At 38.0% G+C, this 13,698-nt stretch overlaps 1 protein-coding gene across 1 annotated transcript; it reads left to right on the top strand.

Annotated features, from left to right (window-relative positions):
- Positions 1-3,372: 3,372 nt before the first annotated feature.
- LOC140748715 (uncharacterized) lies at positions 3,373-4,215 on the top strand. The gene has a single exon (XM_073081570.1). It carries the CDS (start codon positions 3,408-3,410, stop codon positions 4,104-4,106), a length of 699 nt encoding a protein of 232 aa, XP_072937671.1. The 5' UTR covers positions 3,373-3,407; the 3' UTR covers positions 4,107-4,215.
- Positions 4,216-13,698: the final 9,483 nt, after the last annotated feature.

Below are 13,698 nucleotides of genomic sequence, written 5' to 3'. Positions count from 1 at the left end.
AGCGCAAGTAGAATGACTAAATATGTTAATGTATACAGACTATGAAAAATACAAAAATTGATATTACGAGAATGAACGTTATCTTTTACTTTGTCGTATTATATAGTAGGTACAGAGTTACTTTCGTATTTATGATATACCTATGTATGGACAACCTCTAGCGGCTTAGGTTCGTAAGGGGCGATCCGCACTGGGCTTTAGCAACTGGGGGGCCTCCAGGATCTATGATCTATGATCCTGGAGACTCCCCAGTTGCTAAAAAAAGGTTAGAACCTATGAAAATAGAATCTATGAAATGTGTATCAGTCAGTGTAAAAAAAGTCACAAACCACAGGCGAACTTTTTTACACGGGGGGCTCCATACAACTTTCCGCCCCGGGCCTATGACAACCTTCCGCCACAGTGGATAAGTTTGCATAGTTTTACTGTCTTATAGTTTTTTTTACCTATTAGTTTAGTTTTTATACCTATAAGAGTAGCATGCGAGCATGCCACCTGATGGTAACTAGCCTACTGCCGCCCAATACATACATCTGTAATCAACCCAGGTAAGATTAGATATTCCTACATGAGGTCGGCCACAGATGCGCTTTACTCCTGAGGACTAAGCTGGAACGCCTCGAAAAAGTATATCTCCCTTGCCACACCCTTCAAACCAGAACACAGCAGCGCTTACCACTGCTGTTATGAGGCAGAAATAGAATAGTGTTAGCATTTACCTACTGACTGTCGGAGTAAAAAAGGTCCTCCTATTTAAAGATTTTTCTCATCTGTACTAAGAGGCCCGTATCTACCTCCTCTTATATAGGTACCTACACGTTGTGTATTAGAGCGTTTTCAGATTATCCGATCCGATATCGGTGTCGGACGACGATAGCCGACATCCGATAGCCGACACCATGTGCTATTTTCACATATTTCCGACAAAATCGTTCCGATACGGTCATTTGCTCGATAGCTTAGTGCGGACAGGTCATCATGGCAGACTATAATAGAAAACTTTATTTGCTGTATTTCTTATATTTGAGACGCAAAAAAAGATCTGTTCACAGACAGTATTGGATACATCCTATTGTGGAAGCTAGATATTCAGAGGGAGCATTTTACACTCTTTTTAGCAAGCTACAACACGCACCTAGAAAGTTTTTTAATTACTTTCGTATGAGTGAATCCACATTCAATTATTTGCTAATTCATCTCACAAACAGTATCAAAACAGCTCAAAATGGCCGCCGCGCATCGGGCTCTACGCACACAGAGACAATTTAGATACACGTAGAGCACACATACAAACATTATCGCCCGACGGCTCACGGGCGTCCGATGGTGTCGCCAGCATATCGCTGTCGGCTCCGATATCCGATATCGGAACGGACAATGTGAAAGGCAGGTACATGTTTCATACATTTTACTTACCCCGATATCGTATCGGCGTCCGATACGGATATCGGATCGGATAATGTGAAAACGCTCTTATGGTGGGAACGTATGTTATACATAATTAGGTACTACATATTTATGTGGGTATTTAATACCCACTCACATATGGATCGGGAGATTAATCATGCTGTAATTGAGTACCTACCTACCTACATAATTATTAAAAACTCTACTAGATTCTATACTGGCACTATCAATTTGTTAAATTATTTTCTCAAGTTGAATGGAAGCATAGTCCGCGCCAAACTGCTAGTCCGCTCTGAAGTTGTTGCGAGCAGGTGGAGTCATACAATTTGCTATGGCGACGCAATTCATTTCTATATTTAGAGCGGACTAGCAGTTTTACGCGGACTATATCTATTGTATTATGTATTATTATTTAGTAGGTATGTATTATAATAATTATCGGGTTTACGTAATCGAACGCCATAAAGTTATGCGTTTTCAATGCTTTAGTCGCCAATTACATAATTATTCATTTTTTTAAATAAGTAAAACCAAATGTCGATCAAACACGGCTTAAAAATAAAAATAAGAATTTTTAACAATCATTCATTCAGTCATTAGATTAGAGGAAAGTGGGCACAAATTTGTTGACATACCACAAAGGGGGTGGTGAGATCAAATTTGCCAAAATCTCTTCACGCAATGAATGGACGCCTAAATAGGTAAGTTTTTTTTTCAAAAGTATTTTTATATAATTTAGAAGTAGCGGATAAGCATGCAGTTCACCTGATGTTCAACTGCCGTCCATGGACATCTGCAATCAATCCCAAATAAGACCAGATTACTTCCTGAGGTCGGCTACAGACGCGCCGCTATCCCTGAGAATTAAGTTGGAATGTCTCAGAAAAGTACGTCTTACCACACATCAAACCAGAACACAACAACGCTTACCACTGCTGTTATAACAGAAATAGATGTGGCGGTGGTGCCGCCGGGTGATCCACAGAGGGTTCTACCACCTTCAAAGTACCCGTTTTTCAACTTTTGTAACTGATAAATATCATAAAATCTGAAGGTATTTATATATTTTTCTCATACCTTATTCTACAAAAATAAATTATCAAATAATATGCGGGTTGTTATAAAACTGTTTCGAGCATGTATTTACCCTGTATTGTGGTAATATTTTTAGAATTCAACAATATTATTAAATAAGAAGGTCATTCAATATTTCCTTTCTTATACCTTATTAAATATTTTTACGAAATAATTTAAGGTACTTCAAGGACAAAGTATTTCCTCCCTCGAATTATTTATATCCTGTGGTTTTATAAATAGGTACTTACTTAGCTGAATGTCAATGACATATTTAGTTTGTATTGTTTTATAATATTGTCTTGTAATAATAATAGAAATAATAATGCTAAATAGGGCGATTAGGACTTTGATATAAGTCCCTGTAGTCCCGGGACCAAAATAGGGCTACGGTATGCCCTGCCTGTCGTAAGAGGCGACTAAAAGGGGTTGTGGGCGGCAAGAGTGGGAGCTCGAACCGTCCAGCAAGCGACCCCGGGAAGGACTGCGGTTTGTGTGGTCGCATATCGCTGTAATCACCAGGGGATGTGAGAGCGTAAATAACTTTGCTCCCCCCAGGACAGAGCCCGTTAGGGGCATGGCGTTAGGAGGACTCCGGTTGTGTTCCATTTGAGATCCTGGAGTTCTTCGCCAAACGCCGAGGACGGCCACCGGGGGGTTTTAGTGCGGTAAAAATCCCACGTAACCCCTCGTTGCTCCCAGGCCTCGGGTACCTTTTGAAGGTTTCCCCCTCGTCAACAAAAAAGGACTTTGATATAAATGATCTAATAATACTAATTGTAGTGAAGGTATTTTAAAATAATAAATATATTTTCTTACCCCACATTGAATATTTTTTTAAAGTTCTCTATAAAGTAACGCTGAGCCCTACTTAAGCTCACGAAAATAATTATTTAGGTTTCTTCTAACGAACCAAACATATCAAAATGGCGTCCGAAGAATCTGACATCGAGTTACAATCAGCATTGCCTAAGAAAATCGCGAAAAAACCGCCAAAAAGTCCATCAGAAGAGATGTTACAAAGCAATCAAGATCCGAAGAAAATAGCTACAAAAGATATGATACATCAAGCGCTTATAGACTTAAAAAGCAGGAAAGGCGCGTCGTTGTACGCTATCAAGAAGTACATAGAAGATAAATATAAAGTCGACGTCGAAAAACTGAATTATATCATCAAGAAATCAATTAAGACAAGTGTGGAAGCCGGAATAATAGTTCAAACGAAAGGTGTTGGCGCCTCCGGATCATTCAAACTCGCTCCCGGAAAAGATAAACCGGAAAAGAAGAAAAAGAAACCGAAAACTAAGAAGAGTGCAGAAAAACCAACCAAATCAGAGAAGACAGAGAAAGCAGAAAAACCAAAAAAAGCTAAATCTTCCGAAAGTGATTCTCAACCGAAAAAGAAAGTCACGATATCAAAATCATCAACATCCGAAGCGAAGAAAGATAAAAGCAAGAAAGAAAGTGAAAAAACAACTAAAAACGAACCGAAAATGAAAAAAACAAAAGCAACAAAAATGGCGAAAGGATTACAGACTCCCGCTAAAAAGAAAGCCGCCATGATGAAAAGAAAAAGTATCGGTTCTATCATAAACCCACCTAAAATGAATCCGAAGAAAGGGTGAAATAAATAAAACAATTACTTTTACCTGTAAATATGATTGTATTTAACATTTTTTAAATTAATAAATGAATAAATATGAAACTAAAAATAAAAGCAACAAAATGGCGATTTTAGCCTTGATAATAAAAAGAAAAAAAAAACGATAAAGAACCGCCAAAAATATACAAAGAATGATTGGACAGATAAAACATATTTTCAATCTGTGGTTATGTTATAGATATGCATAATTATACTACACTTATTGATGAAGAGACGTGTCCCGTAGGACAAACATATAATCATTAAACGAATACGCGGTTGATAGATACCTTTACAACAACCTGTAAAGGCACCATAAAAATAAAAATAACATTATATCACGGACATATATTGTACATTATATTATTATGATAAAATAAATATTCCTTAATATCTTTTGTTTTATTTAAGAAATAAGTTCCCAAATGCTTCGACGATTGTCACAAAATTAAGTTATTAATTTAAATAATACCTTATTTATATATTTTTATAATGTTTCATGTTAATTTAAAACATAATGAAAAGAATAATTTAGTACTTCGCGATTATTAAAATAATAAATAGTATTGCTAAATCTAAATATATATAACTCAAAGGTGATTGACTGACGTAGTGATCTATCAACGCACAGCTGGAACCACTGGACGGATCGGGCTGAAATTTAGCATGCAGGTAGATGTTATGACGTAGGCATCCGCTAGGAAAGGATTTTGATCAATTCTACCGCCAAGGGGATAAAATAGGGGATGAAAATATTACTTCGTAAGGCGAGCGAAGCCGCGGGCAAAAGCTCGTGGTTAATAAGAATCATTTCTATTATGTGAATAATTAAATATTTAAGTAGGTAAATCTAAATAGACCTTGTAAATTTAATTTCACATAGATTTCTTGTTTCACTTTTAATTATTTCTTTTTTATTTGTAAGGGTCGATAGTTTCACTTTTTTGATACTACACTGATTTGATTACTAGGTTGATACCTACCCAACACAAATTTGACTGATTGATTGATACCAATCAGTCAATATTTAATTTACTTATATGTATGTAGTTCCATTTTCTACCCTATTACCCGGTCGTTTTTTTTATTATTGAGGGTAGGTAAGTAGGTACTTATAGTTTAATTAAAATGATCCTCTCTTATATTTTAATATGTACATGTATTGTGTATACCAACGTTAGGACAGACGTGCTATCTGATGGAAAGCAGTCACCATCGCCTACGGATATTTGCAACACCCTCTGGTGTTGCAAATATCCAAAGAAGACTCCTCTGAGTCGCCAACACATCGCTGTCTTTGAGCCCCAAGTCATAGTGCCCAGGGAATACTTCGGGAGGAAGTACATTCCACATTTTGTACGTAAGCGGCTTGAATGGCCGTGCAAACCGAACCGTGGAGGAGCCACGAGTCCAGTTGATTTGGATGGAACCTTATACTTCAGCGAGTGGTGCGATGGAAGGGTGAGGAACCAGATCGAGGAAATACTCGGAACACAAGCCGATACGCTCGTCACTTATTACGAGACAAAAAAATCGGTTGACGAATGAATTAGAAAAAAAAACCAGTTCCTATTCTGTTTGTCCTATAACGCTTTCATATTCGCTAAAACACATACCGCACTTAAAACAAACGAATATTCGTTGCGAGTACCAAATACACACGAGTACTTAAACTATTTACATCTGCAGTAAGTTGTCTCTACTCGGCGAATAAATGTTCTAAAGATTTGTACTAATTTTATAACAGACGAGCTGACCCGGCAAAATTTGTACCGCCTCAAAATCTATTTATCAAATATATTTCATATAAAATATAGCTATGTTACTTGTGGATAATGTAGCTTTCGAATGGTGAAAGAATTTTTAAAATCAGTCCAGCAGTTTTTGAGCCTATTCATTACAACCAAACAAACAAACAAAGTTTTCCTCTTTATAATATTAGTGTAGACTGAATCCCAGCGCGGAAGAGATCCTCAATCTACTGAAGAAGAACAATATCAACGACAAAGTGCTCGAGATAACGCTCCACAAAATTAAGGTATTTCAAATATGAAAAACTAAGTACATACCATAGATTAGTAAAGATAACTCACTCCTAACAAGAAAATGTACCCAGTTTTGAGAATTGAAATAGTTGCGTAAAAAAATTTGCCACGTCTCCGTGCTAAATGTTCCTATAATATTTGAAATAATTATTTATTTATTACGTAAATTACGCAGTTTTAGTTATTTATACGTAAATTTTCTCTTAAAAATGTTTTTATATGACAAGAATTCAAAAAAAGAACTTACTAATAAGCCGTTTGTGGCTTCATTCAATTTCAAGGCGGCGAAGTATCTTTACTAATCTATGGTACATACGTTAATTATTTTTTCATTCAAAATTTGAGTGAGTACCCTCAATTCTACTGTAATTTCAAATGTGTTGGTTTTACTACCCTCCAAGTAGCTACTGCCGCCCATGGATATATTTAATCAGTCCTACATTAGATAAGTTTCCTACCCGAGGTCGGCCACAGAGGCACCGCTACACCTGAGGGTTAAGCTGGAACGCCTCGGAAAATTATGTCTCCATTACCACACTCAAACCAGAACACAGCAGCGCTTAATACTGCTGTTATGAGGCAGAAATAGGTGTAGCGGTGGTGCCGCCGGAGTCGAACTACAGAGGGTTCTACCACCTTCACACGTGGAATTCCCCGCCGGCTTCTGTGTTTCCCGATAAATATAATCTAGGAGTCTTCAAATCAAGAGCGAACAGGCTACTTCTAGGCAAGCGTGGCACATCTTAGGTCTCATCAAAGCTCACCATCAGGCGCGATCGAATCATAAAAATGTATCTATCTAATATTTGTGGCCCTGATCTAATTGGGTGCCCCTACAATATACAAAATGTGAATTAAAACAATATGTAATGTTTACGCTGATTTCTTAGATTATAATTAATGTTTCCGTAAGTTACCATTACTACTACTATTATTTAAAATAAATAAAAAATATTCAGTAAAAATATGTTTAACTAATCGAAAAAAGGATTAATACTTATTTACTTATTTAAATACATAGATTTCACAGATTTTATTAAGAAAATTTGCTAATTTCAATGATTTGCTTACATTTAAGCAGCAAAGTAAGGGTTTGCGGTTCGACTCCGGCGGCACCACCGCCACACCTATTTCTGTTATAATAGCAGTGTTAAGCGCTGCTGTGTTCCGGTTTGAAGGGTGTGGTAAGGGAGACATACTTATCCGAGGCGTTCCAACTTAGTCCTGAGGGGTAGCGGCGCATCTGTGGCAAAGCTCAGGTCAGGTCAGGGAACCTGGTATTGGTTGAGGTTGTTTGCCGATGTCCGTGGGTGGCAGTAGGTACATACATACAATCAGTTTGACTGCTTGCTCATTTCTTACTTCTAGGTTATGAACAATCTTTCCCGAAATGGTTTTTTTTTTTCGTAAAGGAAAGAGAAGCACATTTTTGCCAAATTATAATTTTCTATTACTTTGTAAAAACGAGATTTTCCGTGACTACCTCCTTAGTAACTAAGGAATGGAAAATCTCGAATTTGTGTGAGAATATAGATACCTCATCAGTCTACAAATAAACTATAGCTTTACACTTGCTACAAAGCAGGAACGCATGTGATGGTATCACCAGTCGCAATCCAATGTCTTACCATTAATATAATTTTTGAAGGTGGTAGAACCCTTTGTAGTTCGACTCCGGCGGCACCACCGCCACACCTATTTCTACCTAATAACAGCAGTGTTAGGCGCTGCTGTGTTCCGTTTTGAAGGGTGTGGTAAGGGAGACATACTTTTCCGAGGCGTTCCAGCTTAGTCCTCAGGGATAGCGGCGCATCTGTGGCCGACCTCAGGTAGGAATATCTAATCCTATCTGTGATTACAGATGTCCATGGGCGGCAGTAGCCACTTACCAGCAGGTGGACTGGATGCTCGTCTGCTACTCCTATATTATAAAAAAATACAGCTAACTAACAGAATCTACATAAATATAATAAATTAATAAACCTTCAATATATAAAAAAACTTTCAATGTTACAAATAGGGTCAACCGGGGAGGTCATTACCGCCACATCTATTTCTAACGTTGTGTAAATGTTCAGTTTCTTATGCGATTCAGAAGTGCGTGAATGCCAGATGAAGGTAACTTATTTCTCAAGAAATAGCAACGCATCTATAATCAGTTTCTGGGATAGGTAGGTAATCCCTGTTCTACGTGCTACTAACATAGATACCTAAGTATAGATATCTCACCGCCTTGTAATTGAAGGAAGCCATTAAATGGCTTAAACGGCTGACAATTCTGTCAGCCATTTCATGGCTGTCATGGTGTAATTTACGCGGAACAATGCCGACATGTGCAGTTAAGACACGAAATTGAAGAAAAAGTGCGAAGAAATATCGTTTCATTCGTAAATGATCTAAAAACTAATTTTTTTTTATATTTTTCAAACACGAAAATAGATGACAGTGACAGTTTCAATTGTCAAAACTGGTTGCATTTTCTTGTTAGGAGTGAGTAATTTTTACTAACCCATTGGCCAGCTGCGGCCATGCTGTTAAACGAGCATAACCAGGGTAAAAATCTCAGCTATGGCTTTACATAAACAGGTGGACATATGGTATAAAAAGGTTTTACATAGCTTTCACACATTATGAGACATTATCACATCACATATTATGAGACATTTATTACAAAAAACTTTTATTTTAATATCGTATTACTTACAGTGAAATTGAGAGCCATTTAGATGGAGAGAGTTTCTCGCACGTTTCGGGCCGAGAAATCGTAAGCAGCTATCTACTACAATAATCTACATAACATAATCGTATCAAAATATTTACATACAGGTAAAAACAAAAACTCGCCTGCGATTATGTCATACGAGACTCGCATATGACTTATCGCCAGGCAATAATTGCCTATGTTTGTTTACACGACGAATTATAGTAAGGAGATTCTTGCTTACGAGAATCTCGACTTGTTTAAACACGATCTCGTATGACACATTCTGAAGTTCGTACGAGTATCGTACAAATCAGTTTGAATCGTTTTCAGTGCGAGATTTCTCATTTGAGTTTAGTTATTATACAATTGTAATTCAAAGAACAACGTGTTAGATGTTCCCAAACTATTTCTTCTCGCTGTCCATTTTTTAACCCAACACCTTTTTACAAGAATTACTTTAACGGAAAAATAAGATATAAGTAATTTAAAATTAAAACACTCTCGCGCACTGCACTCATGGTAGCAAAATGTCGAAATACGATTATTGTTTTGAAAATCTGTTTACACGGACGCAATAAAATATTCCATGCGAGGCAATTATCACCTAAGGCAACGAGCGAGAAGAGCGAATTTTTAGACGAACAAAATATTTTGATATTCCTTCGATATTCGAATTTTCGAGACGAGAAACTCTCTCCGTCTTAATGTGCCATTAAAAGTGTTGTTAGAAAGTAAGAAAAAGAAATGCTATTTATCTTCTCTAACAAAAATATTATTTTATATCATTTTCGGGTTTTTATGACTCATTATGTTTCCAGTATCCATAATACGATTTCATACCGTCTAATTTTTATTTTTTTTATAATATAGGAGTAGCAGACCAGCATGCAATCCACCTGATGGTAAGTGGCTACTGCCGCCCATGGACATCTGTAATCAACCCCAGATAGGATTAGACATTCCTAACTGAGGTCGGCCACAGATGCGCCGCTATCCCTGAGGACTAAGCTGGAACGCCACGGAAAAGTATATCTCCCTTACCACACCCTTCAAACCGGAACACAGCAAAAAAAAATACCAATACGCACTTGTCCAGCGCGGTGGGCTATGGCCTAATCCTTCTCATTCTGAGAGGAGACTCGTGCCTAGCAGTGGGACAATGATGGGTTGATGACGATCCAAATATCTTTAGATAGGATATTTTCTTAGTAATTTGAAAATGTAGGTACTACTTAAATTCTTATTACATAATGAAGGTCGTAGAACTCTTCATTAGTTCGAATTCTTATGCATCAATTCTGCCTAAGGTATGGTACAAGAGATGTTATACCTAAATAGATACTTATTGGAAGCGTTCGTAATTAGACCACGCGGTAGAAACGAATGGATGACCGACTCCAGGTACGATTCTTATCATATCTTGGGTTGGTCACGTATGTCCATGTCACACAAGATATGTCACACACCTTTTTTGTTTTTTTTTAACGAGGAATCCTTCAATAGGTACCCGACGACGTGGGAGCGACGCCGGGTTATGTGGGATTTTTACCGCATTGAAACCCCCCCAGTGGCCGTCCTAATCGCTTGTTTGAGAACTCCGGGATCTCCGACGGAACACAACCGGAGTCCTCCAAGTGCGATGTCCCGATCGGGCTCTGCCCTGGGAGAGCAGTTTTCGCTCCTCCCAAACCATCTGATGTTCACGACGGTATGCGACCACACATACCGCCGTCATTCCCGGGGTCGCTTACTGGACGGTTCGAGCTCCCACTCTTGCCGCCCGCAACCCCGGAAACCCCTTTTAGTCGCCTCTTACGACAGGCAGGGGATACCGTAGCCGTATTCTACTCCCGGAACTACAGGGACAAATTGTCACACACCTACGATCAGGTGGACTGCAATCTGCATGCTTACTTACTAATTCTGTCACATATACCTACCTAAAAAGATTAAACTAACGTTTCTAAGACCCCGTATTGTCATGGAAAAGATGTATCCTAATTTGAAGATGGTAAAACTTTTTCGTTCTACTCTTGACGCACCTCCGTCACACCCATTTTTGCCTTATCAAAATGTAACAGCAGTGTAGCGCTGCTGTGTTTTATTAGGCTGGAAACTAAGTTCTCGCCGTTTTTATTTTTATACAATTTGGCAAGTTATTAAATTTGTATTACTTAATGTTCAATATCATTGTAAAGTTAATGTCTTATTTTACTGTATACATTTAAAAAAAGTATACCTACCTAAGGTTTTAAGGTGGTAGAACCCTCTGTAGTTCGTCTCCTGCGGCACCACCGCCACACCTATTTCTGTCTAATAACAGCAGTGTTAAGCGATGCTGTTTTATGGTTTGAAGGGTGTTAAAAGGGAGACATACTTATCCGAGGCGTTCCAGCTTAGTCCTCAGGGGTAGCGCATCTGTGGCTGACCTTAGTTAGGATTATAACCTCATCTGAGGTTGATTACAGGTTCAATGGGCGGCAGTAGACACGATCAGGTGGACTGCATGCTCCTCTGGTATTTCTTTGTCAAATGTATTTTTTCGAGTTAAATTTAAATTAAGTTTATTAATTTTTAGATAATTTGAGAGCAACAAAATGTCTGTTCTGCAAACGACATGGACGTTAAAGAAATTAGGGTATAGGCACGTAGTCCTCAATGACGAGAAGACATCTTATAGGTCCAAGACATTTCATTTTTGACTAGATTGGAGTAGATTGGAGTAGTTTCTGGGTCTGGGTGTTTGTGTATTTGTCTATGTATGTGTCCATGGCACCCACGACACAGGGAATCCTAGTGTGGGGCTGTGAGAGTAGAAAGCGTTTATTTATTTAGCAGACGAGCATGCAGTCCACCTGATGGTAAGTCACTGTACGGACATCTGACCAACTCGATATAGAGCAGGTTCTACCTGAAACCGATCACGTGTTGCCACGTAAGGACTAAGGCCTCATATGTAAGTCATCCACACCCACACACCGAATTGATTTACGCTAGAAATACTTAGATTTTATTTTTAACTTACAATATGCTTACAAGCAGTGATAGCCTAGTGGTTAAGAAACGCGGCCTCTTGATCGAGAGGTCCGAGGTTCAAATCACCACGCACCTCTGATTTAACAAAGTTATGTGCGTATTAGAAGTTAATTATCAATTGCTTAAACGGTGAAGGAAAACATCATGAGGAAACCTGCATACCTGAGAATTCTTAAAAAAAAAAGTTTTCGAAGGTATGTGAAGTCTACCAATACGCACTTGTCCAGCGCGGTGGACTATGGCCTAATCCTTCTCATTCTGAGAGGAGACCCGTGCCCAGCAGTGGGACAGTAATGGGTTGATGATGATGAATATGCTTACTATTGCTTATTACTGCAACCTTGCAAACGTCAGGATGTTGAGTAACATGCAGCCTTGGACAAAACCCGCTTGCCTAGAAGTAGCCTATTCACCCTTGTCTTGAACAAACCCAGATTTTTTTTATAATATAGGAGTAGCAGACGAGCATACAGTCCACCTGATGGTAAGTGGCTACTGCCGCCCATGGACATCTGGAGGTCGGCCACAGATGCGTCGCTACTCCTGAGGACTAAGCTGGAACGCTTCGTAAAAGTCTGTCTCCATTACCACACCCTTCAAACCAGAACACAGCAGCGCTTAACACTGTTGTCATTAGGTAGAAATAGGTGTGGCGGTGGTGCCGCCGGAGTCGAACCAAAGTCGAACCAGATCATATGTATCGGGAAACAACGAAGGCGGGAGTGAGTTCCATTCTATGGCGGTTCGCAGCAAATGCAGCAATGTTACCTCCTAAAACGTAGTGGTTAGTACTCTTTGGTATAGTTATCGCCAAACTGCTAGTCCGCTCTGAAGTTGTTGCGAGCAGGTGTAGTCATACAATTTGCTATGGCGACGCGATTCGTTTCTATATTCGGAGCGGACTAGCAGTTTTACGCGGACTATACCATTGTTTCTTTCTTTCATAGATGAGTAAAAACATAGATGGATCACTCCTAACAAGAAAGTGTAACCAATTTTGAGAATTGAAATTGTTGCGTAAATAAAGTTTCCACGTCTCCATTCTATGATGCCTCTAAAATGTTTGAAATACGTATTTATTTATTACGTAAATTACGTAGTATTCGTTATCTATACCGTTTTTATTCTAAAAATGTTTTTTATTTGACAAGAATTCAAAAAATAAATGATAAAATCCTATTGTGGCTTCATTTATTCGTCAAAAATATCCAAAATAAATTGTCAGAAATAACAAGGACATTAGGGAAGAGCATCTCTGGCTTTTTATCGATATTTCGGAATTATCGTTCGACCAATGGGCCTCAAAGTACGTATAAAATTCCAAATTTTTACTGCCTTTTTCAACCTTTTACTCTAAAATTTGGAATTCTAAAGAAATACTAAATGTATCTTTTTTATTATAGGTAATTCTAAAGAAGTACCTATAATAAAAAAGATACATTTCGATAGCTAAGCTGATAGTAAATGGCGTTGAACGAAATCAAAATAGATACAAAAATCATTTTGACAAAAAGTGGAGTTGGCTGATTTGCGAATTAAGGTATCGATTTACTAAATCCCATTCAATATTCGAATTGTTTTTTATTACCAAAGTGTTGTACTAATATCTTTCATAATTTCGTTGTAATTTCAAATATTTGAAACTAAATTTGAAGCTTACATTTGCCGACGGTTCTTAACACACTATGATAATTATACTTTCAATTACATATCTCGTAATTAATTTAAACATTAAACAATATTACAATAATGCGAATTACAATTATCACTTCTAATTCTGAAACAAATAC

The sequence above is a fragment of the Epargyreus clarus genome, unplaced genomic scaffold (genome assembly GCF_041222505.1).
Source record: "Epargyreus clarus isolate Ecla_fem2 unplaced genomic scaffold, WU_Ecla_fem_2.2 ptg000016l, whole genome shotgun sequence".
Taxonomy (NCBI): Eukaryota; Metazoa; Arthropoda; class Insecta; order Lepidoptera; family Hesperiidae; genus Epargyreus; species Epargyreus clarus.
This window is presented reverse-complemented; position numbering and strand designations above follow the sequence as displayed.

Excerpts from the sequence above, each read along its gene's own strand:
- LOC140748715 (XM_073081570.1), top strand. The coding sequence starts at position 3,408 with ATGGCGTCCGAAGAATCTGACATCGAGTTACAATCAGCATTGCCTAAG.